Source organism: Mycteria americana, chromosome 10 (assembly GCF_035582795.1).
Source record: "Mycteria americana isolate JAX WOST 10 ecotype Jacksonville Zoo and Gardens chromosome 10, USCA_MyAme_1.0, whole genome shotgun sequence".
NCBI classification, from domain to species: Eukaryota; Metazoa; Chordata; class Aves; order Ciconiiformes; family Ciconiidae; genus Mycteria; species Mycteria americana.
Window position 1 is genome coordinate 24,340,065 of NC_134374.1, and position 20,309 is coordinate 24,360,373.

A 20,309-nucleotide genomic window follows, 5' to 3' on the forward strand; every position below is an offset into this window, starting at 1 on the left:
TCCCCGTAGCGGGTACCGTGCTGGGACGTGCTGGCGTCGTGGAGCAGCCTTGCAGCGGGCTCGTTTGATGGCATTTGGATGAAACCAAGCTGGAGGATGACTCCAGGTACACACACACTGCGCTGCAGCAGCTGCGAAACGTACGTCGTGTGGGTCCTCTGCATCGGCTGTTTCGCTTTACAGGTTTGTTCCTATTGCACCCCACTGCCTGCCAGAACCGATCTGGGCAGGTGTGCCAAGCCTTATCCAAGGCAAAGGCCAGACAGCCCTCTCAAATATTTTTGGCAGAGTACATCTTATGCACAAAAAAAAACCCCAAACAACTAAACTGAAGCCAGAGGTGCCAACTAGTCCAAGGGCTGGAGGTTTTGCATTTCTGCTCCAGCAATACGTTTGCACTGTCAGGTAAGACGGCAGCAGAGGCTACGCTCTTGCCAGGATCACCTCCTCGGCCAGCGCTGGGTATCAGCAGCCATATCCTGCTCCGGCTCCTTGCTGCTGCCTGCACAGCAAGGCCAGGCTGCAACACGATTACAGACAGGACTCAGCTACAGCAGCCGGCGTGGGGATTGTCACCGTTCCCTGCCCCTGACACCTTCCCGTCCCTCTGCTGACTTCTGTCCAGAAAGGGGCTGGCCATGCACAACTCCCTGCTTCGGGTTTAATTGCTCCTTCTTGTGCCCCGGACCGGCTGTCCATCCTACTGGCCCCAAGCCACCAGCCAGCCCTGGCTCTGCCAAGCCCTGCGCGTGCTCCTGAAGTGCACTTAGTTACCCTGAAGTACCTGGGGGAAGTACATGGAAGGGAATACTACAAATACCAGGATTTCAGCCAGAATAACAAGAATAGTCACTCTTTTAATGCCGTTTTAGGCCAGTTTGTTCAACTGGGCATTCTCAGAGGGCTGCTGCCCTGAAAGGCAGAAGATACAATCCAGAAGTCTGGCAACACCCTTGCCTGGTCCCCAGCTCCCGCTGACTCAGGACCCAGACTGCACAGAACACATTTTTGTGCTCTGAACGCTAAATCCTGCCTTCCCTGAGCCCGTCCAGCGAGAAACCTGCAGTTCCTGCTTGCCATGAGCTCAGAACAAGCTGAAAGAAGGGGAAGTGGAGCTGCAAATCAGTACACGATGCCTGCCATGCCATTGTTTGAAGAGAAGTTTTTACATACTTGGAGATAATCAGGACATTCACAGTTGAAGAGGGCTTGGGGTTTCCTAGGACCACGACAGTTTTGGTCAAAGGGTCCGCTCACAGGCTTGCTCTCCCCCTTCTCTCTCCTTGTGTTCTGGGCATCTTCAAATGACCTTTGGAAAGACTTGTAGCGTGGCTTTGTAAAACTTCACTGTGCTTACTTGGTCACAACCCTCTCAGGTGCCGAGTCTCCCCAGGAACAGATTTTAAAACCCGGTGGCATCAGCCATCTCCTAAGGCTTTGCGTGGAAGCAGTTTTAAAGGAAGGCGTACACCCTTCCGCGGGTGTGGTGAGGACCATCTGGCAATGGTTAGTTTGTTATTATTCGCTTTGTCGATTTATTCTAACCCTTACCGATGCTTCAGCGCGAGACAGATCCTCAGGCGAGCTTGTGGGTTCCTGTCTGGGAACTTCCCCAGCCTCCTCCACAATAAACACAGATGCAAAAAACTCACTTGGGTTTTCTGCTCCAATATTGTCTTTTCTACATATTCCTTTTATATCTCAATAGCTGATTCGTTCTAGAAAATATCTTTCAGGCTTCCTGCTCCTGACGAGACTGAAACAGGACTTATTATGCTTTTTAAGTCTTTTTGCTAGTTGTGTGTCAAACTCCATTTTTTACACAGCCATTTTTACATTTTGCTTTTTTATAATCTTCTCTGTTTTCCTTATTAAAACACATCCAACTTTTTGAAGGATGCCTTCTTGTTTCTGATAGCCTCCCATGTCCCACCTTTCAGCCATGTTTGATTTTTTAGCCATTTTTTTAGCCACGCTTGATCCTCCTACGCGCTTTTTTGACAGGTGATATGCATTTGGTCAGAGCTTCCAAGGTGATGTCTTTCACTAGGCTCCTCGCCGCATAACCCCCTTTTATTCTTTTAGCTACCCCTTTCAGCTTTTTTCAAGAAGCCTTCTCACTGTTACAGAGTTCCCCTTTCCAAAATTAAGAACAACAGGGGATTTCTTTGGCTTCTGTTGCTCTGATCAGAGTGGTGACTCTTAAGTATGTAATGGTTACTGATTCAAAGACTGGTTCGTTAGGTCCTGTTCTCTGCTCTCAACCAAATCAAGAGTTGCTTCTCCTCTCTTGGCTTCTCTGACCAACTGCTCCATAAAAAGTCATTAATAGCGTCCAACCATTCACACTTGGACATAACACCTACGTGGTCTACATCGAGCCATTGGACATTTCCCATTGCAGTTTTGTTTTCTGCCCTTGCCGCCTCCCTTGTTTTCATCATCTCTGTTGAGTTGGCTGATGGAGTTAATCCGATGTTATAAGGGTAGTAGACATTTCCACTTATTTCTATGTTGAGAAGTCACCAAACCTGTTAATAATCTCCCTTGTGTTAGGTGAGGAAATGTATTTTCTGGTTTATAATGCCAGATTGAACATCTGTCCTAGAATGGAGTGCACCAGACCCCGAAGGTGCCTGCTTTTCTCTGCCGACTATAGAGGGAGCCCAGACAACTAACTCAAATGTAAGCATCTGCTTTTGGATAGATGAATCCTGCCTGTAGTTCCCTGGGAGTTGTTGTTGTTTTGCAGATTACATTATTTACACATCCCAGTATGGCATTTGCGTTTTTTGCCACCGTGCGACCTTGCGGCAAAGGTGTATCCCAGTTTTGGGGACAGGACTCCATGCAGCACTTCATGCAAGGCCAGGAACTGGCAACACTTTGCTCACGCACGTGACTCCTGCCGCTCTTCAAACTTGCTTTTCTCTTCTCACATGCACTACCATAACTTCATATTTTTGAAGAGAGAGAATAGTTACTGTAATAGCAGTCGTCAGGCGTTCGAGACCTGTACAGCAGTGCATGCCATGCGAGAATTGTGGAGGAAAAGGCAAATAAAAGACAATATTGGCAACTGGTCAGCTGATGAAACTACTCATTTTTCTTTTGTGCTTTTTCTGGCTTCATTTTAGTAGTAGTCTCAGTTTTGACTGCTTTTCCAAATTACATCTTCTTTTAAAGAACCAAAACTGGAAGAAATAACTAAAAGACAAACTTGCTGCTGACAGGCTGCTCGTCCGACTGCAATGGATTGAAATTTCTTCTTATCTAAAGTCTGCGTTTACTTTGGTGCTTGCAGTTGTCCCCTTTACTATGGGGGACTAGGTAGGAAGCTGTAGCCAAGCCAAAAGGTTTTACTGAAGTAAAGATGAACAGACTCAATGAAAATCCTAAACCAACCAACCAAGTTACACCCTTATGTTCCCAAATTATAAGCACTGAATATTTCACTGCAGTCAGTACTGAATTTGACGCACAAATCAATTTTCACCCAGGACAAACCATAAAACTACCCAGGACAAACTATAAATTAACCAAGCACAAACATCTCCTATAGATCAATAATGCACTCATCTCAAAAGTTATATAAAATAAGGCCAATGGACACTTTAAATGCCAGGTACGTAACATGAAAACGAGTTTTATGATATTTTGCCACAAAACAATGTACGTATTAACATCGATTACTTGCCACGTGTGCCATGACTATGAGCACATACAGAATCCTAATTTCCCTTGCCTCTGAACTCGTGATTATGGGGCGGTTGCATAATTAGATGAACCAGGTTGAGCGCTGGACGTCTCCAAAGCCCATGTCATGCTTGCTTCTGGTTTAACAGAAGTTGTCATGGCAGACGTCAGCAAGGCAGTCAGGGCAGCTTCGCCATGCCATCAGCCACGCTGTCAGCGCCTGCGGATGCCTCTCATCCACCCTTCTGATTCCAGAGATAGTGGTGCTGAAGAACGGCATAATCACTGTACCTTCAGTAAGACCAAGTCTTTACGCATTAGAGACAAATGAATCAGGGAATAAAATGCCTCGGGTCTTAACAGCATGACTGTGAGAGCTGCAAGACGACTGAGATCCCATGGTGGAAAGGAATCTCCTGATGTTCAAAACTCACATGACTTTTAGCACAAAGGAATGAGAAAACAACATGTATCTAACCACCGGTTTGGGGAAGACCAGAAGTCAATCACCCAACAGTAACTTTGGTGTATTTTGCCTTTATTCAGGAATACCTTGATCCGCTTCGATTCAAGAAGGTAATCCAGGAGAACATTCATTAAGAAATACGTATCTTCTCTGACATCAGGAACAGGCTCTCCTCCTCTGCAGGACATTCCTGCCTTGGGCAACAGCAGGAAAGTCTATATGAGCTCTCGTGAACCAGCAAACATCTTGAAAATCATCCAACATTCAAGATGTGGTTAACAGCACCTCGGAGCATGTTGGAGAGATGTAGATCCCTGAGATGACTGGTCAATAGACACAGAACGGCCGGGAGTCAGACCACTGGGGTATCAAAATCGAGTTGACTTGAGTCTTGCCCTGTTTTGCAAAGATTAGGGGGCAAAACCTAAACTGAGTTGTGATAGTTTCAGCCTGAAAGTATTTTCTTGCACTTAGGTTGTCTGCAATTTCCCAATTTTCTAAAAATTTCTCAACATTTGAGCATTGCTCTTTAAGTTTAGTGTGGGCCGTTCAGACTGACTATTCCGAGTGCCGCCTGTGTTGGTTAGTTTTGTTTTGACATAGTCATATGTTTCAGTTTGTAGACTGGATGTTTTTACCTCTGGAGTCAATACCCCGGTTCAAATATCTGTGCTTATCGAAGCAGAATTCAAACTTTAGCATGAAGTTTTCTCATGGAAACAGTAGCACAAAAAAGATTAATTTCTGGTTTGTTGCTTTGATTTACTTTTGACATAGTCTGGTGATATGATATCATGAAATCAGGTTTAGGTCTTTTTAAAGACTAAAAAGACTATTTATTTTCTAAATAAAAGCCTAAAGACTAAAGGTCTTTAGGTCTTTTAATGACTAAAAAGACTATTTATTTTCTAAATAAAAAATGCCAGTTTTGGCAAAAACGCCAGAAAAGGTCACATGGCACAAACTAATCCTCCAAAATAAACTTATTCTCCTAGGTCTAATTTATCAAAAAGGTTTCACTGGTTAGTTTTGTACCAGCAGCCTATGTGCCAGATTAGGCGTATCAGTCCGTGCCATTCTAACATGTCATCAAATCCTTTTTGTCTTTCCACGCCCAATGTAAAGCTACCGTACAGTCAAAAAGCCACTGTGAGCTCCATACGGTGCGGGGTGACTAATGGCGTAGTCAGCCTGCTCCCTGCCTGGATCAGCTTTGTGCTGCTCTAGTAATGATGGTGGAACCACGGTCTCCTTTGCTGTAACGCTGAGGATGAACAGCAAGGACGGAAGGTCTTCATCGCATGGCCGTGCACGTCAATGCTGCTTTTACCTGCTGCTTGGTTTTGGTCACAGATAAACATAGAGCTGCTTGTCTGATTTAGAAGAAAATTCAACCAGCCATGGCCACCTCCTCGTTGAGTTGATGGGTAACATACTATTCTTTCCAGTTATTATTGCATAAAGGAATATTTAATTGCTCCTTCCACTTGGCCTGAAGGAAGGCTATTTAGAAGGCTACAACCAGGTCTGTAATTTTCTATAGGTCTGCACAGTAACAGCCATTTATACTTTCAGCGTAACAGTATCTCACAGCAGTTTACCCTATCTATTCAGAGGGAAGTGATCTTCTAACTAATGATTATTAAGGTAGGTTTGTGGTTTAACGAACATTTTTAGAAAAGTCAAAATGTTTGAAAAAATACGAAGGTGAAAAAGAAGGCATAGCAAATGTAACGCAAAAATTAGTAGTGAATTTTAAATCTGTGCTTAATTTGCAGTGCACATTTTGATCCAAGCTTTCAACCAAACTCCTTGTCATGCAAGTTGTTCAGGAGAAGATGTTGACAGACTCTTCAAGGAATTCCTGTTCCTTTTCCACAAATGTACAAAGACTTCTCACAAATATAGAAAGAGTGAAACAATAACTGCAGGGAGACGGATGAAACCTTTCAAGGCAACTGTCAAAGGCAACTGAAGCACAAACCTTCTTGGTAATGGAGAACTCCTGCTATTGGACACAGACCCTTGAAAGAAGACCAAGAGCTCTTGAAACGTGTTTTAGCCAATTTTTAGTTCAGACGATGGAGAAAACTATTGGAAATGCTATTTAAAATCTTGATTAATACAGGAACTTGAAAGTGGCATGAGTAACAGCTAATGAGAGTGAAAGAAACCCACTGATCGAACAGAAAACCACCCTAACGTGGAAGAAAGACAGGAAGCATACTAAAGACCAACGTAAAGATGAACAAAAGTACAATGTAGCTGTAATGGCAGCTTTAAAAATGCATAAGCAGTCTTTCTAAATTGTGCAAAAAGTGGAAACAAGCAGACAACTAAGAATTAGTAGAATGGAATAGAACGGGCATGTAGGAACAAAATGAGAGACAAAAGTCCAAAATTAGTTGCAGTGAGGACGGAACGGAGAAGGATATAGGAACACATTCTGTTTATACACATTGGAAGCAAGAGCAAAACAGAAGAAAATCTTACTACTGACAGAAAAGGAGAACAAATAAAGGAAGGCACAAAAAAGGCTGTGTCTTCTTTGCTTCAGCCTTCAAATAAAGTGAACTGCCACCAGTTACTAAACGCTACCTTTTAAGGAAGGTGACAGCAACAGGTAGCAGCAGGAAAGAACAGACTAAATTGCATTTGGTTGTGTGGTTACATTGAGGTCGGCAGTGCCTGAAAAATGCACTCCCCCGTATTTAGGAGGCCAGTCATAGATATTTTTAAATAATTGGTGCGTATCTACAAAAAAGTGATGGCATTTGATGGTTCTGCATTGACTGGAGGAAGGGGGAGAAAGGTGGACCCGTGGATGGAAAAGTGCTCAGCTTAACTCCAAAGCCCAGGAAGATAATAAACTACCGACATAGAAGCAGTTTGAGAATGAGGTAACATAAAAAGTGACAAATCAAAAAGTCACCATTAATTTGTCAAGAATAGGGGGAACAGCTGTTCAGATAGCAGCACTGAAAGGGATCCGGGGATTACAGGGGATCAGAAAAAGAATCTGAACCAACATGGTGATGCTATTGCAAAGTCGGCAAACGCCACACTGACATAGGTTACCTAATTAACCTGATTATTGGATATAGATGTAAGGAAGAATGCAAAGTTGAGAAGAGTCCGGAGCACCCTAAGAATGATAAAAGGTTTAGAAAATACAGCCTATGAGATCATGAGACCTATGAGAATTTGTTTAGTCTAGAAAAATGAAGTTTATGGGAAAGCATAATATTATGTGAAATGATAACAGTATCTAAAATGTTACTGTAAATTGATGTTGACTGTTCTCTACATCTGCTAGAGGCTGGGCAAAGAAACTTATTTCATTCACAACCAAAGTACAGTTTAGATGCCGGGGAAAACTTTGTGGTTCAGTTGAGTGCTGAAACAGGCTATCTAGGAAGACTGCAGATCTCCTTTATTGTAGGTTTTTACGAAGAGATCAGAGTGGCTTTTGGCAGGAACAGTCACACCTCAGAGCAGCAGCTCCTGCTTTAAGTCTTAGTTGCAAAGTCCTTTGGTCCTAAAGGTGATATTAATACATGCCTCGTGCTTTCCCCAAAGAAACAGACAGAATAGACAGCAGAAAGCCTGACAGAAATTGCACTTATGATGGAAACCGGAGCAAATTTTCCTTAATCCGTGCAGAAGTCTGAGACTTGACCTTACGGCCTACCTCAAACTCATAGGCCCAGCTCCAGGAAAGATCTCGCATGCTTCAGCCGAGATTTAACCAACCAAAAGGCAACTTAAGAGCCAAAACTGGTCCCGAAAATGCCCGCCCAGCCGTTGCCCAGCCCCAGAGGCAGTTACACCCCATGGTCACCCCCTTTTTACCCCGCGGGGCCGGGGCGGACAAAGGCCGCAGCCCCCGCCGCTGGCTGAGGTAACGGGGGGGGGGGGGGGTGTGTGTGTGATGGCCCTTTCCAACAGGTACCGCAAAGGCGGGACGTGGCGGCCGCCGCCGGCCGGCCCAGCTCCCCCCCGCCGCGCCCCGGCCTCTGCCGCCGACCGCCCTCGGCTGCCAGGCCGCAGCGCCCCGCGGCATGGCGGCCCCCCGCAGCCCGGCGCGGCGGGAGGGCCGGAGCCGCCGCCGAGGCGGCCATGTTGTCGTCCTGCGGCCTGTGGTAACTTTCGGGGAAGTTTCTTTCCCGGCCTCTGGGGGGAACGCGGGGAAGGAGGCGGGGGAGGGAGGGGGGGGGTGGAATCTGCGGCCGCCAGGGCAGGACGCGGCGTGCGCGGAGGCGCCCGGAGAAGCGGCGGGCCGGGGGCTGCCCCCGCTCCGCCTCGGCTCCCCGCCCGCCCGCCCGCCGCGGGCCGCGCTCCGGCTGCCGGCGGCGCCCTCCCCGGCGCGGCGGCGGGGCCGTATTCACCGCGCGCTTTAGGCCGGCTCCGCTGCGCAGACAGCGTAGAGCCGCCGTCCCTCCGTCCGCGAGCGTCTCTCGCGCTACGGCCGCCGCCCCGCCCCCCCGCCCACGCCCCGCCTCCCGGGCCGCTGCCCGCGCTCCCATTGGCCGCCGCGGCCGTCACTCGGCGGCTGGGCCCATCTCGGGCTCCCCATTCATGCAGTTTGGTTGCGTGTTGGTGTATTTTACTGTTTGCAATAAAGAGGGGGGGATTTTTTTTTGTTCAGTTTCTGCTGCAATTAACTCTTGGTCCCTTATACATCTTTTTTTTTTTTTTTTTTTTTTTGCAATTTTGCAGAACGGTTGAAACAGTTTTTTGGTGGTTACGTTTATTTTTTATATATATCTATATCTATATATTTTGCAATCAACTATTAAGGTGCAACTATGCCCAAAAGAAAGGTAAGTACAAAAAAAAAAATAGGGGAGACAGATGGGGAACGAAGGGGAGAGATTAAAGCAGCGTTTGCAAAATTATCCGTAAATTTTTGCGCGCGCGCGTGTGTGTGTATGTGGAGTTTTTGCATTTTTAATTTTTTGTCTATGTCCTAAAGTGGAGCTGGGACTGGAGGGAGAGGGCTAGGGCGTGTGTCGGGGCTGCTCGGCGCGGGCAGGGGAGCCTGTGAGTTCACTTTGGGCTGTTTTGTTTGCAAGGAGAAGGCTGAGCAGTGTCTCCATGCTGGATTACAAACAGCCATAGTGCTGCTGCTGCCCCTATGGAGAACACAGGCAGGCAGCGCTAGGCACGGAGGGCTCTGCCGCTCGCCCAGCGCCGAAAACCCCGGGGCCGAACGGCCCCAGCCCTCCCGGCCACCTCCGGGGGCATTTTAGGGCGGATCGGGCCATTCCCCGGGAGGATTTGGGTCTAAACGGTGCCTCTTTCTCCTGCGTTTGCCTTTGTTCTCCTTTTTTTTTTTTTTTTTTTTTTTTTTTTCTCCTCTCCCACTTCTTGTCATACCAGATGGTTGTGCAATGATAATTTGGAGCCATTAGGCGGCGCAGAATTTGAAACTGTCCTTGAAGGAAAGCGGGGAAGGGATTCACCACCATAATTAGTAACTTTAGCTCGGCGGGACCCAACACCCCCCCCACACTCCTTGCCCCCCCACCCCCACCCCCCTTCCCCTTCCACCTCCGCCAGCCCCGACCCACCGCCCGTGGGCACCGAGGCCGGCCCCGCGACCGCCGGCCGGGGCAAGGCTCCGGGAGGCCCTCAGGGCTCGGCGAGGCCGCGGTCCCGGCGCCCCGCGGCCGAGGAGGAGGAGGAGGCGGGGAGGCGGCCGCCCCCCCACCCGCCGGGACCCTCGCCCGCCCGCGGGGCTTCGGCCCGGCCCCGCCGCCCCCCGGCCCCGCCGTCGGCGGGGCCGGGGGGCGGCGGGGCCGGGCCGAAGCCCCGCGGGCGGGGGTGACGGGCGCGGCCGGGTCGCCGGCATTGTCCTTGCGCGGGGTCGGCGACGACCTTGTTGTGGCAGGTAATTTGGCGGGAACTTTTTAAACGCGGGGACGCCTCGGCGCGGTGACGTCGCCTCGGCGGCCCCGAGGCATTGTGGGAGTTGTAGTCCGTGAGGCGAGGAGAAGGGGGGAAGCGCCATCGACATCCCTTCCCGCTCCTAGCCCGGTGGCCGGCCCGGGGAGCGGGGAAGGGAGCCGGGTGGCGTTGGGGGTTCCCTACCCGCCCCCGGGCTCCCCTCAGGGCTCCGGCCGGTGTCGGGGAGCCGAGCACCGGGGATGGCGCCGCCTTCTCACCTCGGTCTCTCGCTTTCCTTGCAGGCTCCAGCTGAAGGCGAGGCAAAGGAGGAGGTAGGAGCTGCTTCTTCGGTGCCGGTCCCCACTCCTCCAAGAACTTGTGTGGTGCTCCACATAAATTACGAGGCCCCCCCACCTTGCGCGGAGTCTGCGGCCCTCCGGGGCTTGGTGCAGGCTCGGGCCCTGCGCCTGGGTTGGGGGTGCCCGGGCCCATCGCTTGGCCTGTCGCCTGAGGTGGGCGCCGGGTGTCCTGGCTGCAGCCAACAGCTCCGCCGGGCTGAGGCCAGAGGCCATCGGTTCCAATGGGAACGTGTTCCCTTTAGCCTTACAGACAACAGCTCGGTGGCAGAGCCTTAATGGCACAACTCCTGGAAGCAAAGAAGCTTTATCGCTTACCACCTCAGTTGGGTAAAAGGGCGGCGGCATAGAGTGAGAACTATTGAACAAAGCTGCACTTTTGGGAAGTCATCGCCATAATGCCCGTAATTTCATAAATCCTAGAATTTGTATGGGGCTTCACGACATAGTGTATGTGCCGCGTTATTCTGGGTTGCAGTTCTGAGAAAGCACTGCTTCGTATGCTCTCTGAATTTTAGTGACACATCTTTCTTTACACAGCCAAAGAGAAGGTCAGCTAGACTATCCGCTGTAAGTATCTTTATTTACTCTTTTAATATCACATCACGTGGGATGCTAAGTTCTGGGGGACAGTTATAGAGAAACTATTTTGTTTTTTTCCACCGGTATTGTGAAAGGCATCGTTAGAGTATTGCAATACTTAAAAGTAAAATTCCTATTGTATGTTTCCAGTCCTTGAGTATCAACACATTACAGGCTTACTTTTAGACATTTCACATGAGTTACAACGTCTGTGTTAGTTAACATTCAGTCTGGACGCATGAGTATCCAGAGTCAAGGAATATTGATTTCAAGATGCACTTGTTCTCTGTAGGTCTTCTCCATACAAATACTTGCTCATAGCTCTATAAATTACCTGCTCTCTCCTTATACTTGTAATTTGGCCATTGATTTTGCGGTCCCAACTGTTGGGTAAACTGAGACCTGGAGGGTGTAAATCTGTGTCATGCGGTAGGGTTCAGCCCAAAGTCACAGCCTTAAACAGGCTCTTGGCATCCTTTTCCACAGACACTTTGTGCACCCAGCCCTTTTCTAAGCCATCTTGGAAATGCCAAGTGGATAACAGTTGCTATTTAAAAAAGAAAGTACTTAATTTTAGTGAAAGCTAAGATGTGTATTCATACATAGAGTTATATCCAAATGTTAATACCTTTCGTTTTTGACAGCCGCTTGCCTTCACAGCAGACAGTAACACCCAGACACAGTAATGGTCCACTTACTACTACTATCAGCATCTGTACCATAACGACTGTAACACACATGAGGAAACGTGGGTTTGGATAACGAAAGATACTGATCTGTCTCTGACATTTACTCCTTTATACTACAGAATGAAGCAGACAGCTCTAAACTACTTTTTTGTTTCAATAGTTTTCAGAAGTTATCAACATATTGCTAGAACACATAGCATTCATCTGACTCTTGATTCTTATCTATGTTTTGTACAGAAACCTGCTCCGCCTAAACCGGAGCCAAAGCCCAAAAAGGCAGCACCTAAGGTAAGTGTTCAAGATCTCTTGAACTGAAGTTATACTTTTCTTTCTCAAGGTGTTTATAGAGGGGGAAAAAAACATCCACAACTAACCATTTTGGTGTTTCATAATTTTATTTAAAGATTTAAGATTGAATCGTGAGTTAAAAGAATGTGAAAGATGTAAAGATAATTTTATCCAATTCCTAGTGAAGGAATGTGGTAAACTGAACGGATTTTAAATCAGTTGCGGTGAGGCTTTACTGCTTGCCTTGCAAGGCTGTTCTGAAGTTTCATATAATGCATTGTTGGGAAAACGATGCTTTGAATGGAGATCAGAGACTCAATTAGAGAAGGCATTGAAAATCATGCTTTTAATTACAGTTTCTTACTATGTTTTTCTTCAAAGGCACTCTTTTCAGTTAGTTATCAGTTTATCAAATTTTAATCCATGGAGATAAAGTTCTACATACCTGTTTCCTTAAGCTGGATATCTTTGGAAATGTCAAAAATATTGGCATATCTGACAATGTAGTTAAAAAAGAAACTATTTAAAGTTCCTTTGTGCTTTGGAGCAACAGTTTAACATTTAAAAGGGGACAGTTCTGCAACCTATGAGGTATTTCTTTATACCCCCTTCCTGTCACAAACTTCCCCAGTGGTCACAGTTTGTAGTGCTTTTTTTTAGATCTGTCTGTAAATATTCAGATTGTATTAGGATTTTGCAGCTGAGAGAAAAAAAAAAACCAACGACAAAACTTTAGTGTTCTTTTTAACCTGTTCCCATCATACATTTTCCGTTGTGGTTTTGGATGGTCATATGGGCAAAGCGCAGGTGCGAGAGATGCTTTAGTTACAGAAGGAGATGATGGGCTGGGAACCAGGAACTCTTTTCTGTGCATTTAAAAGGTCTTGCAATTGCATATGGCACAGCAGACTTCCAGATGATGAAAACTATTCTGCCTCGAAGTCTTGCTATGTGGAGCAGCAGAGGTGTCACGAGAAATGGACAAGAAGGAGAACCCCGCTTGTTGTTTTGGGGCCCCTGTATCGCAGCTCTGTAATCTCAGTGGTGTCCATAGCAAATTTTTTACATCTGCATCTTGGTCGTGCAGCCGGATTTCTAGATCCCATTCCGGAGCGGCAGGGGAACCTAGGAACCCTGCTGCTCCGCATTCCTGTGGTGCGAGCGGCTGGCACACTCTGGATTGCATCTCCCTCTAAGTGGCCGGTCCCCCGGGAAGGGGAGAGCCTACCGCTGGTGGTTGCTCTTCCAGCCCAAGTGGCAGAGAGCAGGCTTGGGGATCTAAAAGTTCTGTTCAGCCCCTGCTGGTGACCCATGCAGAGGTCAGCGCGGTTGCATATGATGCACGTTGTTGGTATTTTCTTTTTTTTTCAAGTTTGCTTTTTTATTATTATGGAAACATCTCAGGGTTTACACACAAAACCTGTGTTAACCGAATCTTAAGAGTTGTGAAAATAAGCATTCAAAAGTTAAGGACTCTAAGTGACTGTCAAAACTTAGTTTGGTCCCTTACTGCACAAGCTGTATGGTGCGGTCTCCCTTTGGGATCATAAACGGTTTAGTTCTGCTGGGAGTGGTGCCTTGGGCATTGCCCCCACATTGCCCCCAAGTTGGACTTAGAAAGCGTTGGTCCTCTTGCTTCTAAGGTGCTGGTTTGAAGCCAGGATACCTGAGTTGCATTTTTGGCTCTCTAGAACTCCTAATACTGTGCAAAGGGGCATGTAATAAGAATTGTTGCAGGCATCTTGAATTCTTGTTTCCCCCAAATGCTTAACTTTATGACCTTCAGGTTCTTCAAATGCTTTTTTGTGTGTCAGAATAGATTTCACCTTTTAAACTTAGCCATATTGAAAAACATAGAGCTGGGAAAAAAGTTTTTATCATTTTATAAAACACATGGTCTTATTACTAAATTGATGTTGCTATCTGTATAGAAAAATTATTCAGGAAAATTAATACAATAGTATTAGCTCAGAACTAGCTGAGAGGATGGAAGAAGCTTGGAAATTGAAAAATAACATTGTCTCCTTGGGTATTTTTTTTCCTGGACTCAATTGGTTGTGGAAGGGGCCTTGATCCCTTACAAAATAGCCGTTAGCTTGCCCCCAGAAGTCACGGATCTTGTAGAACAGAGCAGAGATGCTGGGACCCTCACTCACAGCTGTGTGCTGCAAGACACTTTCTCTCCAGTCAGTCCAGCCATGGAAGCCAGTTTCTGTGGATTCTCCTCAAATGCTTTCTTAAGAGGGGCTTTACCAGCAAAGAGTGGGCTGCAGAGAATTACAGTTTTAGCTCTGTTAATACTTTGTTGTCTTTTTTTCATGGGGTAAGGGAAAAGATACCCTTCTTCAAACAACCCCAAGTCTTTAAAAATCCTGTATGGCTTACATGGGAAGAGCAAGTGACTAACATGCCTGTGCTCGTGAGTTTGCAGCATACTGGTGCTGCTGGAGAGAGGAACCCTTCACAGTGGGCTACTTAGGTGTGCTTCAAAGGTCTGATGAGGTCTGTTCAAGTGACAGAGAGCAAACCAGTACCATAGTAGTGTTGCAATTCTAAATCTTACTGCCAAACAGTACCAGAATACTTGGGTGCTGATATTACTGTGGTATTTATCTTTTTTCTGCCTTTCTTGAAAGTTGGAGGACTGTGCAGCCAACAGAGGGGAAAAAGTGGAGGCATACTCTTCTCTTTCCTCCTCTGGTGACTCTCTTCCTTCTGTTGGAAAGAGCTGCTACATATTGCTGATAAGTCAGTCTCCAGAGAGGAGGAGAGGCTTGTTGAGAGCAGGCACAGCCCAGGAGAAGGTGGTTCCTAACACCATATCGTAGGAGAGTTTCCCAGGTGGGCTGAAATCCCTCAGCAAGGTCAGGCTGGGGAGTGGGAGGCTAGAGAGGAAAGAGACCCTCACCCATTTGAGTGCTACTGACCTCCTGTCTTAAATTTTCTGCATTATTATAGGAGTTGGTGTTACATTTGGTGAATTTTTAATCATCAGTATCATTGAAGAATCAGGTTAAATTTGGTGAATTTTTAATCATCAGTATCATTGAAGAATCAGGTGACTTTGCCCCTTATACTTTGTATCTGAGCTTACCCTTAGCAAGCAGCTCATTTTTAATGTGAATTCACTTTGTCTGCGAATAAGTGAGGTGTTGAAAAAAGAAAGTATACTTTTTGTAACTTCTAGTCACTGAGACAACTCTCATCTTCTGAGTAGAGATGCATATATATTTAGAAATTATCTGTCTATCTTCGCTTAGCTGTGAGTAGTAATTTTGCAGATATTTATGGTTCCTTTGTTGGAACTAGGTTAATCAAGCGAGGAACTAAGCTAGTTTGCTTAGTGCAGTTGCTTATGGGCAGCAAGAGGCAGATCCTGGGAAGTGAAAATAATGAGAGTCCTGCTAGTTACTGTATTGGGGTCAGGATCTGACCTTGCCACATAGAAAACCATTACTGCAGAAGTTGTAGCATCAAGTTTTGTTTTGATTTAGCCCGATCCACGTATAAGAAACTGTGCTTAAATAATAAATGCAAAGTTCTCGTTGTTACTGAAGTGATGCTGTTGAGCCCCCAACTTGTCTATCACACAAATGGTTTATTATAGTGAGGAATATTTCTGGCAGGGAAGGGGGAAAGTCCTTTGACTACAGCTTTGTTACAGTTTTCTAAATAGGCATTAATAGCACATCTGAAGTATTCTGGTATTTCCACTAGTTGTACATGTTCTTTTTGTTCTGTGGTATGCCTTTCAGCAGCACAGCAGAAATACAGGCCAGTTCAACTCCAACATTTTTTAGCTAATTTAATTGAATGCCTATTTAAAATAGGAATTCTTTTAACCCCAGCCATGGCTGCTTTTATATTATGCACTTCCCAGTAGCACATTCAGGACAGAATAGAAGGAAAGCACTTCTCCCTAGAAACTTTCATCACATCTTTGTCAATAGGAAGTTCAGTGTGTAGAAGCAGGTTGTGTAGACAGTTTTAGAGTTGAGAATGTGCCTATGCAGATGTATGAGGTGAAAATTAGCATTTACCATATCATGGTCTGTTTTCTTAACAGAAAGAAAAGGCAGCAAATGATAAAAAGGAGGACAAAAAGGCAGCAACAAAAGGGAAGAAAGGAGCCAAAGGCAAAGATGAAACTAAACAAGAGGATGCTAAAGAAGAAAACCACTCTGAAAACGGAGATACCAAAACTAATGAGGTACTTTAGCTACAGTAAACATGGGAATAAACACAGATGTATTGGTAATACATCTGCAGGAACTAACGGTTGGGCCTCCTTGTCAGAAGGGGGTGTGTTTCACTGCCATCCTGTAAAGACAGACCAGCTGCAGTATCTGCACAGGGCAGCTCCCAGGGAAAGCCTGAAAGAATAGCATTCTCCTTCAAACTCATTCCTGCTGTGTGATAGAGCCCTTCCACAGGTGGTCTGTGCTATCGTAGTGTCCCTCTCAGGGTTGGCACAAGAGCAATGCAGAATATTTGGGGAACAATAGAGCTCAGTAAGATTGCTGTCCAACCCTGAGCTGACTTTGCATATCCTCTCTGGACTGCTGGATTGCCTCTTCTGCTCAGCACGGGTTGGTACTGTGCCAGAAATCTGGTTTTAAGTTTTACACAATTCTTTAAAACAATTCTTCACTTCAGAACAATTCAACAAGAGATCTGCAAAAGAAATTTGGTCTTGTCTCCTGATCTGCAAGCCTCTTTCTTACAGGTTCTTACTGTATCAGCTACTTACCTAAGAGCTGCCATTTGCTAGGACTAGCTACAAGCTTCAGTCAGCTCCTGATGGCCTTTTCCTAGCAGATTTCTTGCTGACAGTAGAAGCGCCACGTTTGCTACGGGCTCCCTTTGCCCCTGTAGGCACAGACTAGCCTGTTGTGTTCTCTGTTGCTTTTGATTTACAGTGATCTTTCTTCATGTGTTGAGCATCATTAGCCAGTTAATGGGTCGTTTATTCTTTCATTTTTAAAACTAATTCAGGAGCTTCTTTGCTAAAAATTAATACAGGGCTAATGTACTTCAAAGGATCTTTGATAGGAGCTTTGCAATTTTGATGTGTTGACTTAAAAAGTAATAGCAGACATTTTTATAGAAAACAGGTGAGAACCAGTTTCCCCAAAGTCTGGACAATAGAGAAGTATCGTGGTTTTATGTGTAATTCTTACGCTTCCCTGTGACTTACGGAGATGAGGACTTGAACTTTCCCTAGCGAATGATTGATCCTAATCTAAAATACATTCTAAAGTTCTACCTCTTTGGAGGCACTTAACATTCCAAAATTAATTCAATCATCAATTAATACTCATCTGTATTTTAATTTTTAGCATTATCAGCCGACATGTTGTTGCATTGGTATTTTCCATAGTAGCTGTGCGTTCTTGTCTATCTACACAAAGTGTTGTCCGTGTGTGTGCTAACAAACTAGTCTCTCTTTGATGCTTGTTAGAATGGAATCCAATTAGCATTACGAATAATATTTCTATTCTTCCCAAACACTTTTATAGGCACCAGCTGCTGAAGCATCTGATGATAAGGAAGCCAAGTCCGAGTAATGTTAACCCTGCCCTATATCTCCATCATTTGGTATCCGTACCTCCATGCTGTATTGTTAACAGAGAGGAATATTTTTATCAACTATTTTATAAATGCAGGTTTTTTTAGCATGAATTTAATTATGGAACATCTTCATCTCGGTTACTTGGGAATTAAATCCCTAACAAACAAAACAAAACAACAAAAAAAAATCATTGTTTTTAAATTTTGTGATTGTAATAGTTTGTATGGTACATGGAAAGAATAAGTGGTGGTAGCTTTTGACTTCTGTCAGTGTGTCCCTTTTTGTGTAAGTCATGCTTACAGACTTCAGATTTTAATTTTTCCCTTGTATGTGTTGTATGGTTTCTTAAAGTGGGGAGGTCTCAAAACAAATAACCGTGTTAAACATTCCAGTGGTTCTGTGGGTTGCTTTTATAAAGAAGGTGAGCTATTTTCATGAAAAACCTAAGAGCTGGAAATCTGTTGTTTCCCAAATGTAATTTTATTTTGTCAGTTTTGAAAAAATAAATAAATAAAAGTGTAATCATGTTTTTAAATGAAATACAAACATTTCTTTTAAAAGGGCAGGTTGGTTGTATGTACCCACTGTTAGGAATTTTGCTGGATTTATCTTAATAAAAAAGACTCCTCAAAAGCTGATTGTGGTTTGTTGCTTGTGCTGCAAACGTACTGCTGGAGAGCTACCAAATTCCAGAAGAGTTGCAGTAGTACCGAGCTTCAGGCTGAGAGAACCTAGGCAGCTAGAAAGCTTTGGGCCATGGCATGGTTAGGGCTTGGGCCCCTGTCTTCTTCTTCTGTAGACAAAAATGGCTTTATGGGCCAGCCTCTCAGTGGCCGAAATGGGAATAGGTGATTTCGGTGCTGGCTTACCCCAGCTGGGAGCTTCAGCCAGCGCTTTCAGGTGAAGGCTGACCTTGTAAACTCTTGTTACTTACTCAAGTGAAGGTGGGATCCTTGGTGTTGTCCAATACGCCTTAAGCATTATAGATGTTACTAGCACTTTTGAAGGGTATCGTCTGGTTTTCTTTTATGTGCCTATTAATTGATTATGATTTAGAGGGGGGTTCTTTCCTCTTAGACATACTGCAGAAGCTTAGAGACTACCACGTTTACATCGAACCCTTCATAGTATGAAACAGTTTTCTGTTCATGCAGGAATGTTCGTAGTCCTGGTTAAAGTGCATACTTCCATAACTGTTGTTTATAGTTTTCTTCTTTAAACTGGTATTACTCACAAAATGTTTTCTTGGACTCACTTAGCTTCTCCTAGCATGATAACGTGTATGCGTGCAGAAGTGCTTTCCGTTAATGCAAGCTTCATTATTCTGGGAAATTACAACTAGACTAGACAGTAGTTAAATGGGGGTTTAGTATTGGTTTTACCTAGCCTCATTTTGGTTGCTACAGCTATTCTATGCAACTTTATCAAGGACACTTCAAATTTTCCTCTTAAAGCCTCCTTTTATATAAAGTCTCTTCACAGTGATGACCAGATACATTATACATTTAATAAGAAGAAAAATGTCTGCAATGCGGAAACCTTATCTTTTGCATTAAATTGTTTCGCAGCCCAGAAATGTGAAATTCCAAGAGCTTGCATATTTTATCCCATATCCAAAACCTAACTCAGCATCTCAGTGCATAGTGTCTTGTATTAAATGTGTGTTTCAGGATCAGTACCCCAGGGCACTGGCTACTGGATGACGTTTAATGTGGATTTAATTTTCAAGGCCTAAAGCACCGGGGATTTTTATTCCTGCTGCACCACCTTTTATTCTGTAGAACTGCTCTATAAAAGCATCAGGGTTAACTGAACTAGATCTTCCTCAGCGGTAAAGATGAGAGAGTATTTAGGGGCCTTTTCCTTTGCAGTATATTCCCTTAATCCAACGCAGCCTAGACACAGTGACTTTCAGGCGTGCTCTGTAGTCTCTCCTGCGGTGAAAACTGATGGAGAGAAGTAGCTGGAATCCCTTGCCTGGTGGAAGTGTGGTGAGATGTGGGTAAAACCAGGGAGATTCTGAATGTCCCGGTTTGAAGACGATCCAACAATAGTTCAAATGTCAGCCTGACGCTTTTACACGTAAAAAATTATTTACTGAATGTAGCCTGCTTTGGAATAATGAAAGATCACTAACAAGCACAGCAGCGTGCTTTGGACACATGGTACCATCATTTTTAGGGTCTGACTGAATGCTGCTTGAAGTCAATGAGAAATACCAGTGGAGAAATGCATATTGGAATGAAATGTTTTACACCTGCCTATTCCCTCTGCCCCCAGTGGTTTCTCTAAAAGGGCTTAAAATAGCAAACCCAGTTCTGCAAGGAAGGTGAGCTTCCTTCTCCGAATCTTGGTACCATCGAACCGTTTCTCTTGGCTTTAGCCTCTAGTCACTGAGCGTTTCAAGCACTGTTATTTAAATAACAGCAGACACTATGAAGATGGTTGATATTTTCTTCTTAGCAAAGGGCTCATCCATATGCCAAGGTATACTCAGCCCAGCATACGCTAATTGAGGTCATTCTGTATGTCAAGTCATGTTTCTCCATTTTAATACGGAGGTTGTTACACAGAAACATACAATTGAGTGTTTGGTTTTGTTTATTTCTTCCTCTTCTACTGCCAGGGCAAGAGTTGTTCTTAATTCTATAACTATTGTTATAATCAGATTCCTGTTTCAAATAAGTACGGAAAATTGCTTAAGAACTTTTCAGACAAACCTCCTTGCCCAAATTCTTAACTTTTCTGAGCAATGGGGTATTGAGCGAGTT

The 20,309-nt window shown here is 45.0% G+C and overlaps 1 protein-coding gene and 1 long non-coding RNA gene across 4 annotated transcripts; both read left to right on the forward strand.

Moving 5' to 3' along the window:
- The first annotated feature begins 2,607 nt into the window (after positions 1–2,607).
- LOC142415094 (uncharacterized) lies at positions 2,608–7,271 on the forward strand. The gene is made up of 3 exons (XR_012777289.1): positions 2,608–2,685; positions 4,243–4,527; positions 5,941–7,271. It is a non-coding gene; the product is annotated as an uncharacterized LOC142415094 (long non-coding RNA).
- Positions 7,272–8,208: 937 nt separating this feature from the next.
- Positions 8,209–18,175, forward strand: HMGN5 (high mobility group nucleosome binding domain 5). Of its 3 annotated transcripts, none has more exons than XM_075513091.1 (6): positions 8,209–8,304; positions 10,354–10,383; positions 10,948–10,977; positions 11,916–11,966; positions 16,033–16,176; positions 17,486–18,175. In XM_075513091.1, the coding sequence occupies exons 1-6, from the start codon at positions 8,224–8,226 to the stop codon at positions 17,531–17,533; spliced, it is 384 nt and encodes a 127-aa protein (XP_075369206.1). In that variant the 5' UTR covers positions 8,209–8,223; the 3' UTR covers positions 17,534–18,175. The 3 variants fall into 3 exon arrangements, with proteins under 3 accessions (XP_075369206.1, XP_075369208.1, XP_075369207.1); XM_075513093.1 differs by lacking the exon at positions 8,209–8,304 and adding an exon at positions 8,699–8,985 and having other exon boundaries at positions 17,486–18,174; XM_075513092.1 differs by lacking the exon at positions 8,209–8,304 and having other exon boundaries at positions 10,167–10,383.
- The last annotated feature ends 2,134 nt before the right edge of the window (positions 18,176–20,309 follow it).